Source organism: Dendropsophus ebraccatus, chromosome 3 (genome assembly GCF_027789765.1).
Source record: "Dendropsophus ebraccatus isolate aDenEbr1 chromosome 3, aDenEbr1.pat, whole genome shotgun sequence".
NCBI lineage: Eukaryota > Metazoa > Chordata > Amphibia > Anura > Hylidae > Dendropsophus > Dendropsophus ebraccatus.
In genome coordinates this window covers 62,275,769-62,301,301 of record NC_091456.1, presented here as the reverse complement: position 1 = coordinate 62,301,301, position 25,533 = coordinate 62,275,769, and the positions used below count along the sequence as shown (strand labels likewise).

General features: G+C 44.9%; 1 protein-coding gene across 5 annotated transcripts in view; it reads right to left on the bottom strand.

Annotated features, from left to right (window-relative positions):
* The window catches only part of DMRT1 (doublesex and mab-3 related transcription factor 1), a 117,822-nt gene extending 94,328 nt beyond the window's left edge, over nt 1-23,494 (bottom strand). For all 5 annotated transcript variants that reach the window (XR_011362147.1, XM_069961896.1, XM_069961895.1 and 2 more), the window contains exon 1: nt 23,336-23,494. Coding sequence is in view for 4 of the 5 variants with exons in the window: in XM_069961896.1 (XP_069817997.1) it covers nt 23,336-23,353 (18 nt within the window). In the remaining variant the exon portion in view is untranslated. The remainder of the gene's footprint in view (nt 1-23,335) is intronic.
* Between the last annotated feature and the right edge of the window lie 2,039 nt (nt 23,495-25,533).

Sequence of the window (25,533 nt, the reverse complement as noted above, 5' to 3'; positions counted from 1 at the left end):
ACATAGTATTTAGGCCACACAGTAAATGACACAAAGTTTAGGTCCTACAAAACCAATGACAGAAACCCCCTCCAAAAAATATCATAAAAAGCTTTCAACAAATTATAAGTACTCCAAAGGGGGCCACTGAAAACTAGCACTTGCCCGGCAAAAAAAAAGCCCTCATAGGGTATAAACCCACACACCGTATACACAGCGTATTTACTGCTGCGATACGCAGCGAATACGCAGCAAAAACGCAGCAAAAACGCAACAAAAACGCAGCAAATTAGATCTAAATAACTGAACTCAGCATTAAATCTTCACCATCAAACTGCTGCGTATTTGCTGCGTATTTGTTGCGTATTTGCTGCGTATACGGTGTGTGGGTTTGTACCCATACAGATATATCAATGAAAAACAGAAAGGTTATGGCTTTTGGAATTTGTCTATCAAAAAGGATTTGATCTTGAATCTGTAGCCTCTCCAGATTTGTATCTTTTAGAAAATAATTGAATGTCCTATGAAATATCAGATCTGGAACATCTTTTCATATCACTATGTGCTGTTTATCAATTATCCTTACTAGAAATTAATAACTAGATTGCCAACTGGGCGTTACCAGATGGGGGCATGTCCCTACACTGTCTGCCAATGTGAGCTGTGATTGGATAGTATCAGATGGGGACAGGTCCTCAACTTATCAGACTGATATATATATATATATATATACACGCATATATATATCTATACAATAAAAACGAATGTCTGTGCTCTATAGACTTCCAAACGCCTGAACTGTGCGACCCCAAGTTAGGCAGATACACTGGGCACCTTGGAAGGTTAAAGCAAAGGTCCCGTCCTTGCCAGATGTACAAGTGAGATGTGGAAGACCACCCCATAGAAAAGAATGGTAGAATCTCCAGCACACTGCATACATGTGACATAGAGCTGCAGCGTGTCTCCCCAGCAATGTACAGGTCAGGGGATTTGCCTCAGCCAGAGCTATAGAGACATGAATGTGCATATCCATAGCATCACTATCACAGATTGACAGCAGCCAGGCCTGTTGGAAGCTTATGAGAGGGTTGGGGAAAAGCACACCTATAGAAATAATGGTAGAAAGTTTTGGAGATGCGATTTTACCTCACAGAGATTATATGTGAGCACACACCCCTCCTCTCACACACAATAATGGTAGTTGGGAACCTGCAAGTAATCCACGTTATATCAAAGCAAATTTTTCATTAAGAAATAAATGACACGCAGACGAATCTTTCTACAACCCAAAAATAAGGTATTCTGTATTAACAAAGAACATGGTATCAGTGAAGAAGGGGTTAATCATTAAACTCTCTCTCTCCACACACAACTTCCCAGGTGGCTGCAAGCCTGCTGGTGCTGATACAAGCTGGTACTGGTGCCTGCAGCAGCTATTGGTGAAGGGGTTAATTCAGGGGTTAGAGGGAAGCAGGAGTGATGCGGACAGTCACCGAAGGAGAGCTGGAAGGCAGCCAATCACTGGCAGAGTTGATCAGGTAGCAATGGTAAAATGAGAGGGTTTGGTAAAGGACAAATCGCCAGTTCTATGCCTATGGGCTCGTTGTCCTCACTTATCAGACCCAAGACACATTTCAGCGGCTCCAAGGGTATTGCAATCCCAAATACACGTCATATTAGGGCCACCACCTCCCGCCAGTAACCCTCCAACCACATAAGATGGATTATGTGGGCATCTCCCATACCGCACCGGGGGCAGTTGGAGTCAGCGCGAACACCTATTTTAAAGAAAAATAGAGGGGTCCTATACACTCTATGGACCAGGAACAACTTGGGAGAGTCTGTGTGCCTCAGAAATCGCCAATTTAGGCGTCACAGCTAAGACAGTGGACCATTGATCATCCGTTATGGGACCCACATCCATCTCCCACTGCTCCTTGATCGTCAGAGGTCTGCTAGACATAAATGAGTCTAAGAGCACTCCGTAGATAAGGGTAATCATACCTTTAGAATCTGAGGCAGTTAACACCATGTCTAAAAGGAAATGAGAGGTTATGTTCCAAAGAGATCTATCAAATTGCGTCTCAATAGCGTGGCACAACTGTAGATATCTAAAGAAACACAAGTGTGGTAAATTAAAATCCAGCTGTGACTTGAAGGCTCCCTCATGGAACAGCTGCGAGAGAACATTCAAGCCCCTCTGCTCCCAAAACAAAGCTCAATCCAATTCGAGCAGGTGTGGGAACCCAGGATTGTGCCACAGCGGAGTGTATTTATTGTACTGTCTGCACTCTAAAAAGCGTTGTATCTGTGCCCAGACTTTACGCAGCATGGGCAGTAGAATTGGGACGTCCAGGGGCCTGGTCTGAGATGTGATCTCCAACAGATATATCGGAACTCTGCCTCCAGACAGCTGCTGAAAGAGTAGCCCTGTAGGGGCCATATATTCCGATCAACCCCAACCCCGTAGCTGCTGAAATTGTGGGGCAAGGTAATATAGATATGGGTTAGGGACAGCTAGGCCACCTCTGTCCTTTCCCCGCTGCAATGTGTCCAACCTAATTCTAGGTGTCTGGAAAAGGGACAATTATTGATCAAGCCACACGATGGGGCAGTACCTACTTAACTAGATTTGCATTTCAAGGGAAATACATAGTGCTTGAAAAGAGCGCCCCTTTTAGCAGTGACTTCCTTTAAAGAGAAACTTTAATCCTGGGTGCCGTCCCTTTAAGAGCGACTTGGGTCCCATCCCTTTAAGAGCAACTTGGCTCCCGTCCCTTTAAGAGTGACATGGGTCCCTTTAGGAGCGACCTGGGTCGCTTTAACCCCTTAACGACCGCGGGCGCATATTTACGCCCTGCGGTCGTTAAGGACGTTCAGAGCAGGGCCGCGCTCTATGAGAGATCAAAGCACTTATACTAGAAGTCCCCCAGGGGGGCTTCTAGTATAAGTGTAAAAGTAAAAAAAAAGTGTTGTTATTAATAAAAATCCCCTCCCCTAATAAAAGTCTGAATCACCCCCCTTTTCCCAGGTTATTAATAAAAGTAAATAAATAAATAAATAAACAAACATGTTTGCTATCGCCGCGTGCGTAATCGCCCGAACTATTAATTAATCACATTCCAGATCTCGCACGTTTAACGGCGTAAGCGCAAAAAAATCCCAAAGTATAAAATTGCGCATTTTTTGTCGCATCAAATCCAGAAAAATGTTAATAAAAAGCGATCAAAAAGTCGTATATGCGCAATCAATGTACCGAACGTATATTTGTAAACAATGGTTTTAATTTTTTACAGGCCATCAGATACAAGAAAAGTTATACATGTTATATATCGTTTTAATCGTAACGACTTGTGGAACATATATAACAAGTCAGTTTTACCCCAGGGTAAACGGCGTAAAAACACATATCCATTTACACATTTCAATTTCACCACACATTGACTTTTTCCAGCTTTTGTAGTCTATTTTATGCAAAATTCATTCTGTCATTGCTAAGTACAATTAGTGGCGCAAAAAAATAAGGGCTCATGTGGGTTTCTAGGTGAAAAAATGCAAGTGCTATGGCCTTTTATGCACAAGGAGGAAAAAACGAAAACGCAAAAAGGGACCCAGGTCGCTCTTAAAGGGACCCAGGTTGCTCTTAAAGGAACCCATTTTGCTCTTAAAGGGAACCAATCACCTCCAAAATGCATATATAGCTTTTTAAGGGTGCGTTCACACCTACCGCATCCGCAGCTTATTTTTCCGCGGAAATCCGCAGGTCTGGTAGTGCAGATTTCAACCTGTGAGAAATCCGCGTATGTGTGCGTTTTGCGGTTTTTCTGCAGCAAGTTTATCGCAACTGAAATGTCCGTTTATGGTGCATTCACACCTACAGGATCTGCAGCTGATTTTCTGCAGCAGATTTCATTTAAATAACTGAACACAGCATCAAATCTGCTGCAGATCTGCTGCAGATCCTGTAGGTGTGAACGCACCCTTAGAATGAGAGACATTTTAAACAAACATTTCAGTTGCGATAAACTTGCTGTGGAAAAACCGCGAAACGCACACATACGCGGATTTCTCGCAGGTTGAAATCTGCACTACCAGACCTGCGGATTTCCGCGGAAAAATAAGCTGCGGATGAGGTAGGTGTGAACACACCCTAAATGTGCTGTTAGAGCACACAGCACACTTTCCATACATGTTTCTATATACTCCCTGCCTCCCCCATGTAATCCATAAAGTAACTTTATAAAACTGGCGCCTGGTATGCAAATTACATCAGGTAGTCACCTGGGCGGTGTTCGGCTAGATGGTAGTCACAGTCAGTCCGGGTCCCCTGGGCGTTCTTCGGTGGTAATCACGCCCCTCTGCACGACGTCGGCGCGCCTACGTTCTTACGCCGACGCGCATGCGCAGTACAGCCGCTCCCATTCTGGCTGTACTGCGCCTGTGCAGAATAGCCTTGAACTCCGGCTCACACTGAGTTTGAGGCTATTCTGCACAGGCGCAGTACAGCCTGAATGGAAGCGGCTGTACTGTGCATGTGCGGCAGCGTAAGAACGTAGGCACGCCGACGTCGCGCCCGGCGCGCTCCTGAGTGACGTCGGAGCTACTGGGTGATTTGAATCACGCCCAGAGGGGTGTGATTACCACCGAAGAACGCCCAGGGGACCCGGACTGACTGTGACTACCATCTAGCCGAACACCGCCCAGGTGACTACCTGAAGTAATTTGCATACCGGGCGCCAGTTTTATAAAGTTACTTTATGGATTACATGGGGGAGGCAGGGAGTATATAGAAACATGTATGGAAAGTGTGCTGTGTGCTCTAACAGCACATTTAAAAAGCTATATATGCATTTTGGAGGTGATTGGTTCCCTTTAAGAGCAAAATGGGTTCCTTTAAGAGCGACCTGGGTCCCTTTAAGAGCGACCTGGGTCCCGTTAAGAGCGACCTGGGTCCCTTTAAGAGCAAGGGGACCCAGGTCGCTTTTAACCCCTTAAGGGGCAATTTCGATTTTTGCGTTTTCGTTTTTTCCTCCTTGTGCATAAAAGGCCATAGCACTTGCATTTTTTCACCTAGAAACCCACATGAGCCCTTATTTTTTTGCGCCACTAATTGTACTTTGCAATGACAGAATGAATTTTGCATAAAATACACTACAAAAGCAGGAAAAAATACAATGTGTGGTGAAATTGAAAAAAAAACACATTTTGTGTTTTTAGTGGATATGTGCTCTAACAGCACATTTAAAAAGCTATATATGCATTTTGGAGGTGATTGGTTCCCTTTAAAGAGACACAGGTCACTCTTAAAGGGACCCATTTTGCTCTTAAAGGGACCCAGGTCGCTCTTAGAGGGACCCAGGTCGCTCTTAAAGGGACCAATTTTGCTCTTAAAGGGACCCATTTCGTTCTTAAAGGGACCCATTTCACTCTTAAAGGGACCCAGGTCTCTCTTAAAGGGACATATTTCGCTCTTAAAGGGACCTAGGTCGTTCTTAAGACCCAGGTCGTTCTTAAAGGGACCAATTTCGCTCTTAAAGGGACCCAGATCGCTCTTAAAGGGACCCAGGTCGCTCTTAAAGGGACCCAGGTCACTCTGAAAGGGACCCAGGTCGCTCTTAAAGGGACCCAGGTCATTCTTAAAGGGACCCATTTCGCTCTTAAAGGGACCAAGGTCGCTCTTAAAGGGACCCAGGTCGCTCTTAAAGGGACCCAGGTCGCTCTTAAAGGGACCCAGGTCGCTCTTTAACCTTAGAGGACCCGGCGAATTTCAATTTTTGCATTTTCGTTTTATCCTCGTTTTATTGCAGTTTTTCACCTAGAAACCCACATGAGCCCTTTTTTTTGCGCCACTAATTGTACTTTGCAATGACAGGCTAAATTTTTGCATAAAGTACACTGCGAAACCAGAAAAAAATTCAAAGTGTGGTGAAATTGAAAAAAAAAAACGCATTTCTTTTATTTGAGGGATTTGTGTTTTTACGCTGTTCGCCCTGGGGTAAAACTGACTTGTTATATATGTTCCTCAAGTCGTTACGATTAAAACGATATATAACATGTATAACTTTTATTGTATCTGATGGCCTGTAAAAAATTCAAACCATTGTTAACAAATATATGTCACTTAAAATCGCTCCATTCCCAGTCTCATAGCGTTTTTATCCTTTGGTCTATGGGGCTGTATGAGGTGTCACTTTTTGCGCTATGATGTGTTCTTTCTATCGGTACCTTGACTGCGCATATGTATTGCAAAAATATGCGGCCGGACATATACGCAGTGTGAACATAGCCTATAATGGTAAAGATCATTGCTCAGTTACCATGACAATCTTACTCATGTCAGTGAGACAAAATCGTTAAGGACCTTCCATATATTACATCTTCTATTGGCCAATAGTGGACATGTGACTGTGGATGTTGTGAGACATTACCTGACAAGACCTTAGAGTTCCTATTGGCTGCTATATTTCAGCTATTTGCATATGTGCTGTGATTGGCTGTTAGCAGTTAGAGTGTGGCCATTATTTTCAATGGTCCATTATTTTCTATGGGAAATTTGGGGTCTTTAAACGTAAATTTCTTAAAAACGACAAATCCGATCGAAACGAAAAAATAGATAGCACACCTCACACCGCCGAGGGCTTCGAAACGCAGCTTTTCAAGTACTATAATGATTCAGAGCTTGATTGAACTGAAACCCTTTCTTATAGATATGGCAAATCCTCAATTGATACTAAATGAAAGTCAATGGAAACAGGTAAGACCCCATTCACACGTCCCGTGTTAGTTTTTACTGTCAGGAAATCCTGATCAGGAGGCCTCAAAAGCCATCAGGAAAGTATCAGGATTTCCTAACAGTAATCCGTTTTTACCTTCAGGAAACCATCAGGAAAAACCTTCAGGATTTCCTGATGAGAAAAAAAAGAAAAGAAGTGATTTTAATATGGTCTCGTATGCCAACATACATACATCACAAGTACCCACACAGCCCCTAGTGTACCCTGCCACTGTGTCCCCCTTGTGTACCCTGCCACTGCGTCCCCCTCGTGTTCCCTGCCAATGCGTCCCCCTCGTGTACCCTGCCGACCGGTCGGAGGGTCAGCGGTCTATCCTGGGGTCCTGGGGGGTTCGCTGTCATTCAGAGGGTCCATCCTGGGGTCCGGGGCGGGTCAGCAGGGGGCCGGAGGAGCCAGATGCAGGCTGGTGAGTTCTGGGGGGGGAGGGGTTTCATGACGTTGATCAGGAAAGCGTCTGGGGCTCCGGAATTCCGGACAAAAATAGAACATGTCCTATCAAATCCGGATCTATTTTCCGGAACGGGTGTCCATGACTAATAGAAGTCTATGGGTCCGGAAATCCGGCTTGTTTTACCGGACGTGTGAAGGGGACCTAAAAGAACTGGAAGAACTGCTACAGCACCCATTTGCAGTGTCTAAAAAATTACAAGCAGAGGACTTAAAGGGAACCAATCACGCAGAAAATCAATGTAAAGCTAAGGATACGTGCTGGTAGATCACCCAGCACACTTCCCAAATATGCCCCTGTAACCTCTGTGCCCCCCTCAATTAGACAGTATTCTTACTTTGTTCCGGTCACGCGCTGTATGTAAATTTTGGTAAGTAGTCAAGGTGGGCGTATGTAGTCAAGGTGGGCGTATGTAGTCACGGTCCGGGGGCGTATGTAGTCACGGTCCGGGGGCGTATGTAGTCACGGTCCGGGGCTGTAATCACGCCCAGAGGGGCGTGATTCGGAGGCTTGCGGTCCAGTGACGTCATCCGGCGGCTTGCGTTCCGCGTCGCGGCCGCGCCGACGTCTTCGGGAACCCGCGCATGCGCAGTACGTCAGTGTCGTCTCCCGACGTACTGCGGACATAGCCTCGAACTCACTTAGCGCCGATGATCGTCGCTGGAGGCTGTGTTTCACCTGCTGGGCTCACCTCAATTCCTCTTTCTGCAGAAATTTGGTATTCCTCATCAGTTCTTTCTTCACTGCCACCAATGATTTACTTTGCAAACTCTCCCTGTCACCAATGATTTTATTTGCAGGTCTTCACTGCCACCAATGATTTTATTTGCAGGTCCCCACTGCCATCAATGATTTTATTTGCAGGTCCCCACTGCCACCAATGATTTTATTTGCAGGTCCCCACTGACACCAACGATTAACCCCCCCCCCCACTGCCACCAATGATAATCCCCCTCACTGCCACCAACGATTAACCCCCCACTGCCACCAATGATAATAACCCCACTGCCACCAATGATAATCCCCCCACTGCCACCAATGATAACCCCCACACTGCCACCAACGATTAACCCCCTCACTGCCACCAATGATAACCCCCCCCACTGCCACCAACGATTAACCCCCTCACTGCCACCAATGATTAACCCCCTCACTGCCACCAATGAAAATCCCCCTCACTGCCACCAATGATTAACCCCCTCACTGCCACCAATGATAACCCCCCACTGCCACCAAAGATTAACCCCCTCACTGCCACCAATGATAACCCCCTCACTGCCACCAATGATAACCCCCTCACTGCCACCAATGATAATCCCCCTCACTGCCACCAACGATAACCCCCTCACTGCCACCAATGAAAATCCCCCTCACTGCCACCAATGATACCCCCCCCACTGCCACCAAATCATTGGTGGCAGTAAAGAAAGAACTGATGAGGAATACCAAATTTCTGCAGAAAGAGGAATTGAGGTGAGCCCAGCAGGTGAAACACAGCCTCCAGCGACGATCTCCGGCGCTAAGTGAGTTCGAGGCTATGTCCGCAGTACGTCGGGAGACGACACTGACGTACTGCGCATGCGCGGGTTCCCGAAGACGTCGGCGCGGCCGCGACGCGGAACGCAAGCCGCCGGATGACGTCACTGGACCACAAGCCTCCGAATCACGCCCCTCTGGGCGTGATTACAGCCCCGGACCGTGACTACATACGCCCCCGGACCGTGACTACATACGCCCCCGGACCGTGACTACATACGCCCACCTTGACTACTTACCAAAAATTTACATACAGCGCGTGACCTGAACAAAGTAAGAATACTGTCTAATTGAGGGGGGCACAGAGGTTACAGGGGCATATTTGGGAAGTGTGCTGAGTGATCTACCAGCACGTATCCTTAGCTTTACATTGATTTTCTGCGTGATTGGTTCCCTTTAACTCCAGATATTTTCTTAAAACAGTGGAAGAACCAGATGTTTGCCTGTCACAAAGAGGAAACAGAAAGAGGAACTACTATTAAGAAATAAGATTAGAGATGAGCGAACCTCGAGCATGCTAGAGTCCATCCGAACCCGATCGTTCGGCATTTGATTAGCGGTGGCTGCTGAAGTTGGATAAAGAAACATTTGATTGTTCATCAAAATTAACACTGAACCAAGCAATTGAACTGAAGCTGTAAAAGAGGTTGCATTTTTGTTTTCTGCTCTCCTACCAACCCAAGTTAGTGTGGAGAGATTATTTTCTGCACTAAAAATTATTAGATCTGATTTGAGGGCATCAATGAAGTAGGATCTCATGGAGGCAATACTTTTTCTAAGAACAAATTCATAGTTTTCTTTTCTTTTTTAGTAATTGTATAAGTGTTTATTGCCTATTTACCTTTAAATTTAAACTTACAAGAGTTCCGAAAAATTTGTTCAGAAATTGTAGTGTAATAAAATATAGTTTAAGCTCTAAGTGGTCTCATTATTAATTTACTTGATGATGGTAGCAAAAAGCCATTGTTAATATTTTACTACAGTAAATTTGACGGGAGTCGGAGCTAATGAAATAGAGGAGTCGGAGTCGGAGCTGTGGCTTACTCACTCCACAGCCCTGGTGACATCACAAGATCGGTAGCCCAACAGGGGACCATGAGGCGTGACTCTGCCAGGGCACGGGTAAATATAACTTCTTTATTATGATCCAACCACTGCCTGACCTCCCTGGATATTTCACCGTTGCCCAAAATACTTTAAAGCGGCACTATCGACAGGATCTGCCAAGAGAAGCTGCCCTAGAAGCTGCTTACCTTAGCAGCAGATCGACGTTCCTAACATTTTCCTCCTCCCTCGCATTCTTCCAGAATCCCCTAATTGCCCCTGTGCAAATAAGGTGCTTAGGAGCATTTAGGGCATCTCCCTCCTGCTCCGAGCACCACTCCGTGCCGCCCAGCCCACCCACTTCACCCCCCCCCCCTGTACCGCCCACTATGCATTTTCATATATGCATAGTGGACTCATCGCAGGGCAAGTGAAGGGAAGATGTCCCGTTGGAGACGGGCATCTTCCCGCGCATGCGCAAACGGGCTGGCCGTCTGTGACAAAGTTCTTTTCATCCACAAGGTCGCTGACATCAGTAAGTATACGTTTATGTTTGTCTTGTCGTGTGTGTATTGTTATTTTGTAAACTGTATTTAGTGTGTCCCTGTTGAGTTAAATGCTCCTAAGCACCTTATTTGCATAGAGGCAATTAGGGGATTCCTCAGGAATGCGGGGGAGGAGGAAAACTCTAGGAAGCCGCTTCTAGGGCATATCAGCAGGTTCTCTGGGCAGAACCTGCTGATAGTGCTGCTTTAATTTATGGATCAGGCTCTCTCTAAACACAAACACACAGTTATAGCACACTGAAGAAAAACATACACACAGCTATAGCACACTGAAGAAAAACACACACACACAACCTGCTGCAGCCATAGCACACACACACACACACATACAATATCTCCTCCCAGACAGAAAACTCCACATTGAGGACACAATTTACTTCTACACTACTTGTGTCTTCTCCTCGTCCTCTATATTACACAGGATATCTTCATATTACACTGCTGCTCACATACAATCATCCAGCATCCAGGAAGAGACAAGCACAGATCTCCCCCCACACAACGGACTCTTCCAGCCCAGAAAAAAACTGCCAAAAAGTGACCGACAACCTTTCCCCGACCACTCTTATCTAATAGAGCCAGTACTTTATTACTGATATAGGGAGGAAACCAAACGTATGGGAGAAAGAGTTCTTCCAGCTTTAATAAATAATATCCTTAGATTGATAGAACATAAAATATATTAATGAGGAACATTTATAAAATTCATATGAAAAATCAGTTATACAATTTTTAAAAACATTTTTAAATCTGGAGTTGGAGTCAGTACATTTTTTCCAACTCCTGCCAAAACTAGCTCCGACTCCACAGTCCTGCTGTGGGGGACATGTCAGTAATGGATACTAACCTGTCCTATTCCCAAGCTGCCCACTCTTCACCACTGTCTGTTTCATAACATTTACTTGCTTAAAGCGTAACTGTCATTTCAGGGCCATTTTTCTGAAAACATTAAATATCAACAGAACAAGCGATTTTAAGAAACTCTGTATTAGGTTTTATGTACTAAAAGAGTTTCCTTCTGTACTGAAAAAGCAATCTCCCAGCCTCCCCCCTCACATCAAATGAAGCAGGATTTCTGCCTCCATTATGTGGCTATGGAGAGGGGAGGGGCTGTTAGGAGTGACTGAGCACGGAGCAGTCTTGCAAAGCACAACACCCTGCAATCTTCTCTCAGTAAGTTCATAGATAAGCACTGACCTTTCTGACACCTGAATTTAGCGTTTTAGGTGCCCAGAGAGTCTACAGACAGCTGACCTTCATGTCACCTCTTCCTGCTCCCTCATCTCCCTCGGCCCCTCCCCCCTTCATAGGCTTACAATGGAGAGAGCAGAGCCCGTCTTCACTGGCTTCTCTGTAATGAAGACGTGTTTGCCTGATAATGCACAGATAAGAAGTCAGGGGGGGGAGGCTGGGAGATTGCTTCTTGAGTACAGAAGGAGGCTTTTTTGGCTGATGAAACATATTACAGAGTTTCTTAAAATCGCTAATACTACTGATTTCTGCAATAAAAAAAAACATGACAGTTACGCTTTAAGGCCGGGTTCACACGCTGTAACTGTGCGGCTGTATTTTTTATGCGGCTGTAAATGTGCGGGTGAAACTCCGGCCGTGGGAAAAAATAGACATGCGGCTCAAAACATACGGTCATTTACTTGGAAATCTGGTTCAACTAAAAATAACAAATAAAATGTTAAGAAAGTGATGGAAACACCTCTGGATGCATCTGGGAAAGCAGGGAACACAGTTTACATGAATTGCTATTACCGGGGTTTGCGATCCTCTGCACTATAGCCGATGTGTCTCATGGTTAATATATTGAATTAATAAAACACATTTTCTGTCTAATAAAGTCCCTTTTATTGTTCAATAATTAAATGTAAACGATTCCATCATTTTGCAATTAAATATACTGTTAAAATAAATATATATATAAATAAATGTATATTTATATATATATTTATTTTTTGACAGTATATTTAATTGCACAATGATGGATTCGTTAGAATTAAATTATTGACCAACGAAACTGAATTTATTTAAACGAAAATTTGTTTTCTTAATTAAATATTAATTAGTACAGGGTACAGGAAGCCCCATAAGCCGGTAATTCATATGCCGGCAATAGAGCATTCTGTACTAATCATCACTTAACTTTAATGAAAACATCAAATGTTTCTTCTAATTATGTTATGACAATAGCATTATTAGAAGAAACATTTAGAATTATATGTGCGCTCAGCTGATTGGCTGATCGGCTGAGCGCACATATAATGAGCCGGTCCGCAGTACAGTCACTTCATTGTGCTGCGGACCAGCGAAGAGGACACATCGGGGTGAGTATAGAGCTCTCCCCACCCCCTCCCCAGCACTGCACCCCTCCCAGCAAGGAAGGGGGGTCACTTAACCCCTTCCTTGCTGGGATGGGTGCAGTCTGACATCAGTCTGGCCCCCAGGGGGTTAAGGGGGATGCAATACATCCTCCCTTAACCCCTTGGGGGTCAGACTGTAAGCAGCGATCTGTAAAGATGCTGCATACTGTAAGGAGCACAACACCGCTCACAATGATGGGTGTTGTGCTCCTGTTTGTGTGTTTTTTGTGTGTTTCTCCCTTTTTGTTTTTCAGATATCGGTATCCTGGGGATTACGTCGGATTCCGTGGACTACGTCGATGACCAGCGTTTTTTTAATGTTTTTTTTAATAAAATGGTCAATGAGGGGTGTGGGGGTGTTTTTATTTGAATAAAAAAATTTGTAAACTTGTGTCTTGTCTTTATTTCTTTACTTTATAGACTTAGTAGTGGAAGCCGTCTAATAGACGGAATCCATTACTAAGTCGGGGCCTAGTGTTAGCCGGTATAAAATGGCTAACACTAACCCCCCATTATTACCCCAGTACCCAATGCCACCAGGGGTACTGGGAAGAGCCGGGTGCCAGTGGTCCCGGAGCGTCAAAATTGGCGCTCCTGGACCGGGCGGCAGCAGGCTGGTAAGATTTAGGCTGGGGAGGGCCTAAACCAATGGCTCTTCCCACCCTGGTGTTACCAGGCTGCTGTCGTTTGGTTTTTAACCCGGCTGGTTATAAAAATAGGGGGGACCCTATGCGTTTTTTTTTAATTATTTATTTAAAAAAAAAAAAAACGCATAGGGTCCCCCCTATTTTTAGAACCAGCCGGGTTAAAAACCAAGCGACAGCAGCCTGGTAACACCAGGGTGGGAAGAGCCATTGGTTTAGGCCCTCCCCAGCCTAAATCTTACCAGCCTGCTGCCGCCCGGTCCAGGAGCGCCAATTTTGACGCTCCGGGACCACTGGCACCCGGCTCTTCCCAGTACCCCTGGTGGCATTGGGTACTGGGGTAATAATGGGGGGTTAGTGTTAGCCATTTTATACCGGCTAACACTAGGCCCCGACTTAGTAATGGATTCCGTCTATTAGACGGCTTCCACTACTAAGTCTATAAAGTAAAGAAATAAAGACAAGACACAAGTTTACAAATTTTTTTATTCAAATAAAAACACCCCCACACCCCTCATTGACCATTTTATTAAAAAAAACATTAAAAAACGCTGGTCATCGACGTAGTCCATGGAATCCGACGTAATCCCCAGGATACCGATATCTGAAAAACAAAAAGGGAGAAACACACAAAAACACACAAACAGGAGCACAACACCCATCATTGTGAGGGGTGTTGTGCACCTTACAGTATGCAGCATCTTTACAGATCGCTGCTTACAGTCTGGCCCCCAAGGGGTTAAGGGAGGATGTATTGCATCCCCCTTAACCCCCTGGGGGCCAGACTGATGTCAGACTGCACCCATCCCAGCAAGGAAGGGGTTAAGTGACCCCCCTTCCTTGCTGGGAGGGGTGCAGTGCCGGGGAGGGGGTGGGGAGAGCTCTATACTCACCCCAATGTGTCCTCTTCGCTGGTCCGCAGCACAATGAAGTCAGTGTGCTGCGGACCGGCTTATTATATGTGGGCTCAGCCGAACAGCCAATCAGCTGAGCGCACATATAATTCTAAATGTTTCTTCTAATAATGTTATTGTCACAACATAATTAGAAGAAACATTTGATGTTTTCATTAAAGTAAAGTGATGATTAGTACAGAATGCTCTTTTGCCGGCATATGAATTACCGGCTTATAGAGCTTCCTGTACTAATTAATATTTAATTAAAAAAACACATTTTCGTTGAAATAAATACAGTTTCGTTGGTCAATAATTTATTTCTAACGAATCCATCATTGTGCAATTCAATATACTGTCAAAAAATAAATATATAGATAAATATACATTTATTTATATATCTATTTTTTTTAACAGTATATTTAATTGCAAAATGATGGATTCGTTAGAAATAAATTATTGATCAACGAAAGTGTCTTGATTACAAAGAAAATGTGTTAGATTAATTTAATATATTAACTATTAGAGGCATCGGCATTCGGCATCATTGCCGGCTATTTTTGAAGTACTCCGTACGGACCGCCTGTCAATCCACGGCCGCATATTCAGCCGCAAACAATGGTCTTGTTCATTTTTTACGGGTCCGTTTACGATAGGGCCGTAGATTCATACATAGTGTGCACTGTGCAGCCGTATATCCTATACTTCCCAGCATACACACGAACCACCAAAAATACCGCCGCACAATTACAGCCGCAAATACAGCCGCACTGTTACAACGTGTGAATCGAGCCTTAAAGCGTAACTGTCATGTTGAAAGACAAATGACAATAATAGTTGCCATCTGCTGCCATCTCTCCATGGAATAGGAGTGGCCGCGAGGCCAAGCCCACTTAATACAATCTGCAATTGATAAAAGGACACTTTTTACTTGAACAAGCACCATGACGTATGATATGAAATAAGTTATGAAAACCGCTAAATTTACCCTTTACACCTGTGTAGAGATATCAGAATGTACAAAGGGGGTGACAGTGTCACTTTAAGCTCCATTCACTTCACTGGAACTGAGCTTTAAAACGACACCCAAACAGGACAGGAGATACAGTATGCTGTTTCTGGAAGAAAGCAGACATGTTTTTCAAAGCCTGGATAACCCCTTTAAAATTCTGGATTTGGCTTCATTCCTGGGTTTGTAGTTTGAGCACCGGGTGAGTTATTTATGCCTTTTCTTTATTCTTAGTAAATCTTTTGTAGTGTACATATTATTCAATGATCAAAGCAAGAAAACAGCAGGCCGGCAACCAACTACTCCATGCTTTCGGCACAACATCTTATATACTACGGGAAACACCTTTAGGCACGTGAAGACAGGGGTGCACCTCTCGGAATATGTGAAACACAAATAGAAGCTTCCGAAAAACAAGAGAATAGAGAGGGCACTCACCATAAAATTCTTCTTTATTCAGTCCAAAACATTAAAATCAGGCAGAGTGTGTAGCAGTCGGCGGGGACGCCATACAATCACCGAAAGGGTGTGACAGCCGTTTCACGCGCGCATGCACGCATCATCAGACACTCCTTCACTCCCTCACCTGCGTCCATAAGAAGCTTACCGGCGCAGGTGTAAGGGGCGTAACAACAAAAATACAGGAATTATAAAAATACATAAAACCAAGTTACAGTGAAGTTTTCAGGATTCTGAAGTGGAGAGGAGAGAGAGCAACGGGAGAAAATATACAAATTTCACAGAAACACACTTAAATCAATCCGTTCATTAAGCCCACAGCCACTTTGTGCATTAGTTTTTAAAATAATCTTGGCTTCTTTTTGCAGAAGTTTTTTATTCAAATCTACGCCATCACCGTGGAATACACGTTGCAAACCCATAAATTTGAGATGTTTGATGTCATCTCCATGAACTTCATTCATGTGCTTAATAGGGATGCACGATGCACCGAAATATCGATACTACTATCGATATTTCGGGCAAAAATACGGTTCGGTACCAGGATTTCCCGGTATCGATATTTTATATTAAGATGCATAATAACACAGCTTGATATAAAGTATAGAGCAGAGAACACAGCCAGCGGCTAGGTGAGCGCCGGCCGTGTTCTCTGTGTGCCGCCCCCTGCCCCCCTGCGGTCACCTCCTGAGCTCACCCACTCTCCGCTCCTGGCCGCGGCAAATTCAAATAGCCGGCACATAGCGATCGCTAGTGCCGGCTATGTAACTGTGTACATGCCGCTGTCACAACTGACAGCGGCATTAACCCCTTCCCGAGTCGCTCCATATACAACAGGGGTCTCTGCTGCATATGGAGCAGCCCCACTGAGGAGGCGATGCGGCCGCTATATATGCAGCGCGGCAGTGAGGTGGGGGAGGCCGGGGCTGTCAGGATGCAGCCAGTGTGGACTGTGTAATGTGCGGGGGATGTAACCTGAGAGTCCCTTCTCACACGGGTGCGGGTTGTGCATTTTATTAACTACACTTCGTCACACTGACCGGGAAGCATGGTGCATGAAGATAACGCTGCAGCCGCCCGACGGCCCGGACAGGTCGTCAGGGCATAAATCACTGGTCTGTATGTGAGGCAGCTGTGCGGCAGTCTCCATAGCACAGGCCGTGCTTCCCAGGCAGTGTGGTGACCTCTGCCCGGCCCGTGTGTCTCCCCCCCCCCCCCTCCTCCACAGCCTCCCCGTGCAGTGTCCAGGACCCTCTCCCTGTGCTGTGCGCCGGAGGAGTCTTATGTCCACTCTTTCTATCTCCTTTCTCTCTCTGTTTAATTACATCACTAGTTTCCTCTGGCTTCTTACCTTGTGTCCATCAGTCAGTGTAAGTGCCCTGCTGTTTTATCTATCTATCTATCTATCTACTCTTTTTATCTCTGTCTCTTCTCTCTCTCTCTCTGCCCCCTCTATCTGTCGCTTCTATCTCTCTGCCCCCTCTATCTGTCGCTTCTATCTCTCTGCCCCCTCTATCTGTCGCTTCTTTCTCTCTGCCCCCTCTATCTGTCGCTTCTTTCTCTCTGCCCCCTCTATCTGTCGCTTCTTTCTCTCTGCCCCCTCTATCTGTCGCTTCTTTCTCTCTGCCCCCTCTATCTGTCGCTTCTTTCTCTCTGCCCCCTCTATCTGTCGCTTCTTTCTCTCTGCCCCCTCTCTGTCGCTTCTTTCTCTCTGCCCCCTCTATCTGTCGCTTCTTTCTCTCTGCCCCCTCTATCTGTCTCTTCTCTCTCTCTCTGCCCCCTCTATCTGTCTCTTCTCTCTCTCTCTGCCCCCTCTTATCTGTCGCTTCTTTCTCTCTGCCCACTCTATCTATGGCATTGCAGTGTCTGAATATTCTATGGCAGACTCCCCCATTGACATTGTCCCTGGTGCTGTGCATAGACCCGCTGCAGTGCCACAATAAATACAAACATTAAGGGTAGCTTCACACCTAGTGACTCGCAGCGTAAATTACGCTGCGAGTCGTCTAGGTCCTGGCAGATCACTTTCACTACATACAGCGATCTGAACGACCGCTGCGTTTATGTAATTCTGCCGGCCCCTTAACCCCTTCAGCTCCCGCCCGGCTCCCACTCCCACTCCGCTGTGTACATTACCTGTCCTCGCTGCACAGGGTCCCGGCGTACTGCCCTCCCGCCCGGCCAATCAGTGTGTTGCCCTGCCGCAGCCACTGATTGGCCGGGCGGGAGAGCAGTACGCCGGGACCCCGTGCAGCGCGGACAGGTAATGTATACAGCGGAGTGGGAGCCGGGCGGGAGCTGAAGGGGTTAAGGGTCCGGCAGAATTACATAAACACAGCGGTCGTTCAGATCGTTGTGTGTATGTAGTGAAAGTGATCTGCCAGAACCTACCCGACTCGGAGCGTTATTTATGTGTTCACATGCTGCTGTATGGTCATTTGTTGCAGGTTTTTACATATTTAAATACTTTTTGGGCAATAACTGCATTGCAACAACCACAGACTCAAAGGGGTCTCCCAAAATATAGAATACCAAATAACTAGCTGATTGGTGGGAGTTGTAGTGCACAAAGAGATGTGTTGGGAGTTGCAGTTGTACAGCAGCAGCCACCTTGTGCACAACAACTCCCAGCATACCTCCTTGTGCACATATCTGCAGTCTGGGGGGGGCATTATATTTGTATTTTTACATGGGTTTTTTTTTTTCAAACTTTAGTATTGAAATGGTATTGAGTATCGAAATAAAACAGCTGGTATCGGTATCGAACTCAAAATTCTGGTATCGTGACATCACTAGTGCTTAATTAGTTTTGGTACACCTTTCTTTGTTCTAAGTGAGCGAACATGTTCATAGAACCTTCTATTTAGTGGGCGGACTGTTTTCCCGATGTAGAAAAAACCGCAGCTACAAGTTAGGGCATAAACTACATTTTTAGTCTTACAACAAATTAAATCCGAGACCTGGAAACTGACACCACCTAGTTGTACTGTTTTTCCGGCAGAAAAATAACAGCACCAATTGCAGTTACCACATTTTATATTCCCTGTAACAGGAGAATTAGTGAGCCAAGATTTAACATTTATTCTTTTGGGTTCTTTGAACTTACTGCTGACAAGGGAATCTTTGAGATTTTTGCAGCGGCGAAAAGCTACCAAGGGTTGTGAGGAAAAATATTTTGTTAAAATCGGATCTTGGGTAATAAGAAACCAGTTGTTCTTGATGATAAAACGTATAGAATTAGCCATGGGACTAAATTTAAAGGAAAAGGCAAATCGTGTAACATCAGAAGATTTATATGCAGTACTAACACTTTTTTTCTTTAATAGAAGTGAAGTGTGTGAGGTTCTGAAGGCTTTGTCACAGGCAACTTCCAGATCTCTTGTTGGATATCCTCTGGCTGTGAGGCGAGAGACTAATTCATTGGCCTGTGCAAGGTAAGCGCTGTCAGTACTATTAATGCGTCTAATACGCAGGAATTGTCCATAAGGGACGGCCTTCTTGGTATGTGTGGGGTGATAACTATGGTAGTGGAGAAAGGCATTGGTGACGTAGGTTTTCTATAACAAGTGGTGTGAATAGTTTCATCATACAGGGAAACCAGAACATCAAGGAACTCTATCTGGTGTGGATCAGTTTTATATGTAAAAGTCATGTTCATAGAGTTAGAATTTAAATATTGGACAAAATCATGAAAAGTATCAGCAGTACCCTCCCACAGTACAAAAACGTCATCAACAAATCTAGAATAACCTTTGATGGAAAAAAGAAAAGGATTGGAAACACTGTAAACCATATTTTTTTCCAGTAACGCAAGATACAGATTGGTAAGATCTTGGAGTGCCAACAAAAATTCATTGGTATCCTTAACCAAAGAGGGTACATTAGGAAGAATAGGTCTCAGAAGCCAGTCCACATATTTCGAGAGTGGCTCGGAGACCGAGCCAACTCCCAAAACAATAGGACGTCCTGGAGGGGGAAGAATGGCTTTATGGATTTTGGGAATATGATACCATATAGGGGGTCTAGGTGTGGATGGTAATAATTTCTCAGCTTTATTTTTAGACAAAATACCCTTTTCCATACTGGTTCTAAGAAATGTCTGTAAACGAGATTTAATCTTGTCGGTGGGGTTCTCCTTCAATTTAGTATAGGTCCTGTTCATTTAAATAATCTGTGGTCCAAAGTAAAACAGTGTTACCGCCTTTGTCGGCTTTCTTAATCGTGATGTCGTCCCGGCTTTTTAGCCATTTTTAAGCCTGCAATTTCTTGGGGGGTCAAGTTAGGTTTATCTGTGGGATATATAAGGGCTCTGACGTCCTCAAGGACTTTATTTCTAAAAAGATCGACATTACTACCAGTGGGAATTGGGGGAGAGAATACAGACTGGATTCCACCTGTAAAGAAACTTTTATTAGTATCATCAAACAAGGAAAAATTATTACTGCCGTCTGCCAAATCCAATAAAGTCTCAAGTACCACAGTATCACTATCCGAAGTAGCGCCCGACAGAGAAAAACCCAGGGCACCGGAGGACATAGCTATATCACCCTCCGGAATCGCTGCAACCGAACCGGTTACAGGAACATGTGCATCAAAAAACTTTTTTAATTGTAATTTATGTGCGGCCTTGAACAGGTCAACCTCGAAATCGGCGAGGTCGAACTGTTCAGTGACGCAAAAATTCAGACCTTTATTCAATACTGCAATCACATTGTCCTCTAAGTGCACATCTGTTAAATGTATATTTTATTAACCTCTTAAGGACATATGACGTACCGGTACGTCATATGTCCGCACTTGCACTTCAAAGCGGGGCCGCGCGGCGGCCCCGCTTTGAAGTGCCGCGATCCCGGGTGCCGCGAGTAGCCCGGGACCGCTGCTATTAGCGGGCACGGTCTGATCGCCGTGCCCGCTAATTAGCTAATCGGAGGCAGCTGTCAAAGTTGACAGCTGCCTCCGATTACCGGAGGCAACGTTTCCCTGGGGTCTAGTGGGGGAGATCGCTCCTCCGGGACCTTGTCCCGGAGGAGCGATCTCCGTTACTGATGCCGGCCGGGGACGCGTCCAAGATGGCGCCGTCCTCGGCTCGGCACTCGTTTGTTTTCGGCTGCAGCAGCCGAAAGCAAACGAGTGCCGATCTCATGGATCTCTGCAGCATATCTATGCTGCAGAGATCTCAATGAGAGATCACAGTGTATATACTAGAAGTCCCCCAGGGGGGCTTCTAGTATATGTGTAAAAAAAAAAAATAAAGTGTTGTTAATAGTAAAAAGCCCCCTCCCCTAATAAAAGTCTGAATCACCCCCCTTTCCCCAGGTTTTAAATAAAAGTAAACAAATAAATAAATAAATAAACATGTTTGGTATCGCCGCGTGCGTAATCGCCCGAACTATTAATTAATCACATTCCTGATCTCGTACGGTAAACGGCGTCAGCGCAAAAAAATCCCAAAGTGCAAAATTGCGCATTTTTGGTCGCATCAAATCCAGAAAAAATGTAATAAAAAGCGATCAAAAAGACGTATATGGGCAATCAAGGTACCGATAGAAAGATCACATCATGGCGCAAAAAATGACACCTCGCACAGCCCCATAGACCAAAGGATAAAAGCGCTATAAGCCTGGGAATGGAGCGATTTTAAGGAACGTATATTGGTTAACAACGGTTTGAATTTTTTACAGGCCATCAGATACAATATAAGTTATACATGTTATATATCGTTTTAATCATAACAACTTGAGGAATATGCATAACAAGTCATTTTTACCCCAGGGCGAATGGCGTAAAAACACATTTCCCCCAAATAAAAGAAATGCGGTTTTTTTTTTCAATTTCACCACACTTTGAATTTTTTTCTGGTTTCGCAGTGTACTTTATGCAAAAATTCAGCCTGTAATTGCAAAGTACAATTAGTGACGCAAAAAATAAGGGGTCATGTGGGTTTCTAGGTGGAAAAATGCAAGTGCTATGACCTTTTAAACACAAGGAGGAAAAACCGAAAACGTAAAAACGAAAATAGGCCACGTCCTTAAAGGGTTAAATGTATATTTTCTCCCGTTGCTCTCTCTCCTCTCCACTTCAGTATCCTGAAAACTTCACTGTAACTTGGTTTAATGTATTTTTATAATTCCTGTATTTTTGTTGTTACGCCCCTTACACCTGCGCCGGTAAGCTTCTTATGGACGCAAGTGAGGGAGTGAAGGAGTGTCTGATGATGCGCGCAGGCGCGCGTGAAACGGCTGTCACACCCTTTCTGTGATTGTATGGCGTCCCCGCCGACTGCTACACACTCTGCCTGATTTTAATGTTTTGGACTGAATAAAGAAGAATTTTATGGTGAGTGCCCTCTCTATTCTCTTGTTTTTCGGAAGTACATATTATTCACATACAAAGATACAGTGGGAAGTGCTCCTGGGGAAAGAGAGAAGCTGTGCCACCCTGTCCAATGCTGCTGCTGCTGCAGACTACTACCACTACTACTACCACTACTACTACCACCACTACTACTACTACTACCACCACCACTACTACCACCACTACTACCACTACTACTACTACCACCACTACTACTACCACCACCACCACCACTACTACTACTACTACTACCACCACTACTACTACCACCACCACTACTACCACCACCACCACTACTACTACTACCACCACTACTACTACCACCTTTACTACTACTACCACCACTACTACTACTACCACTACTACTACCACCACCACTACTACCACTACTACTACCACTACTACTACTACCACCACTACTACTACCACCACTACTACTACCACCACTACTACTACCACTACCACCACCACTACTACTACTACCACCACTACTACTACCACCACTACTACTACTACCACCACCACTACTACCACCACCACTACTACTACTACTACCACCACCACTACTACCACCACTACTACTACTACTACCACCACCACTACTACTACCACCACTACCACTACTACCACCACTACTACTACTACCACCACTACTACTACTACCACTACTACTACTACCACCACTACTACCACCACTACTACTACTACCACCACTACTACTACTACCACTACTACCACTACCACCACCACTACTACTACCACCACCACTACTACCACCACTACTACTACCACCACTACCACTACTACCACCACTACTACTACTACCACCACTACTACTACCACCACTACTACTACCACCACCACTACCACCACTACTACCACCACCACTACCACTACTAGGAATCCACTATGAGCAGGAGAGAATACATAGGAATATGCTGCAGGTCTCACCCGTGCCACAACTCCAGCAAAGTGCTGTGCACAGTCCTGCAGCCATTCTAGGTCTCTTCTCCAAAATGGACGCCCAAAGTCAGTGCTGCAACCTCCCCAATCCGTGGCAAAACTACAACTCCCATCATGCCCTGAGCTTGGAAGCTGAACTTGTGCCCCAGAGGTCCAGTCACGGCAGTACGTGCTCACGTGCTCATACACAGTACGTTACACCTGCCCTAACATTCCCCTATTAGTATATTCTGTACTATGGTGATGCTGTCGGCTAAATGGGGGCCGCAATACTCACCACCTGGTATAAGAACATCCACCGGCAGCAGGCACTCTCGCCTTGTCCTCCCCTCACACTGCGCGGGATGCGGCCAGTACCGCTCCTCAGGAGAGAGGCGCCTCTTCTGCCATTGGTGGAGAGCGGCGGGCAGGCAGGCGCGCGGGGTCACGTGCTCCAATGGCAGGCGGCGATGTTGTGTGGTGGAGCGCGTGGAGCGATATTGACTGCGCAGTTCTGTAATATTCAAATATTTACCTGATCTGCACAGTCTGTAACTTTGTGTCACGTGTTGTTGTGATGACTACCCCAGCAGTCTGTGTGACTGGAAGTCTATGGGCGCGCAGCTCTATCTGTACTGTGTCATCGAGGAAACAATAGAAGACTAGTCTCCTCCATTACAATTTATAATTTGCTAGCTAATAGCCATGTAGGCTAATGGCACTGGGCCACACTGATCAAAACTGGCATAGATGTAGGTCACCAATCTGAGCCCAGCTGAAGGATATTACTATATACTGTATATTTAAGACATTTGTTTTTATTGCAGCGTGCTCAGGCTATCGTGTTTTTGCACCCAGATTTGATGTTTTTGCTATAGACCGCTGGAAAAATAAAACAGGAACAAACGCAGACATAATAGTGTATATGCAATATTTTTCTCATGTTTGGGGGGGGGGGGGGAGGGATAATACAACAAAAACTGTTTCATAGAGGACAGAAAAAAAAGTATTTTTGGCTTTTTTTCAGCCCAAATATGCAATGCAAAAAGTGTGTGTAGGAAAGGCCTACGAGCCCTGTAGTACAGGGGATGGTAGAATGGCACAATAGATGGGAGGGAAAGGTTTTATAACGTCTCAGGGGAGAATTGGGCGGTTGCACACTATGTTTTTGCTGTATGTTTAACGTATATGTTTAACCCTTTAAGGACGGGGCCACTTTTCGTTTTTGCGTTTTCGTTTTTTCCTCCTTGTGTTTAAAAGGCCATAGCACTTGCATTTTTCCAACTAGAAACCCACATGAGCCCTTATATTTTGCGTCACTAATTGTACTTTGCAATTACAGGCTGAATTTTTGCATAAAGTACACTGCGAAAACAGAAAAAAATTCAAAGTGTGGTGAAATTGAAAAAAAAGCATTTCTTTTATTTGGGGGGATTGTGTTTTTACGCCATTTGCCCTGGGGTAAAACTAAAAATGCAAACCATTGTTAACAAATATACGTTCCTTAAAATTGCTCCATTCCCATACTAGCGCTTTTATCCTTTGGTCTATGGGGCTGCGTCAGGTGTCATTCTTTGCGCCATGATGTGATCTTTCTATCGGTACCTTGATTGCGCATATATGACTTTTTGATCTCTTTTTATTACATTTTTTCTGGATTTGATGCGACCAAAAATGCGCAATTTTGCACTTCGGGATTTTTTTGCGCTTACGCCGTTTACCGTGCGAGATCAGGAATGTGATTAATTAATAGTTTGGGCGATTACGCACACTGCGATAGCAAACATGTTTATTTATTTATTTACTTTTATTTAAAACCTGGGAAAAGGGGGGTGATTCAGACTTTTATTAGGGGAGGGGGCTTTTTACTAACAATACTTTTTTTTTTTTTTTTACACATATACTAGAAGCCCCCCAGGGGGACTTCTAGTATATACACTTTGATCTCTCATTGAGATCTTTGCTGTATTGTTATACAGCAAAGATCAATGAGATCGACACTCGTTTGCTTTCGGCTGCTGCAGCCGAAAACAAACGAGTGCCGAGCCGGGGACGGCGCCATCTTGGAGAAGCCATTTTCAGTAACATTGCGAGCTCTCCCACTAGACACCAGGGAAATGCTGCATCCAGTAATCGGATGCAGCTGTCATGTTTGACAGCTGCATCTGATTACTGTATTAGCGGGCACGGCAATCGGACCGTGCCCGCTAATACCTACGGTCCCGGGCTACAAGGGGCACCCGGAACCGCGGCCGTTCATAGCGGGGTCGCCGCACGGCCCCGCTCTGAACACCTTTTACGGGCGCATGACGTACGGGTACTTCATGCGTCCTTAAGAGGTTAAAGGAAAAAAACTGATGCAAAAAAGGATAATAAATATGGATGCTATTGTATGCCATGCTCCAGGATCCATTTTACATTCTAGACAAACTGATCAAAATTTTTACTGTATGCAAGGACATGGTCGATCCCATTTTTCTGTAGGTAAAAAAATAA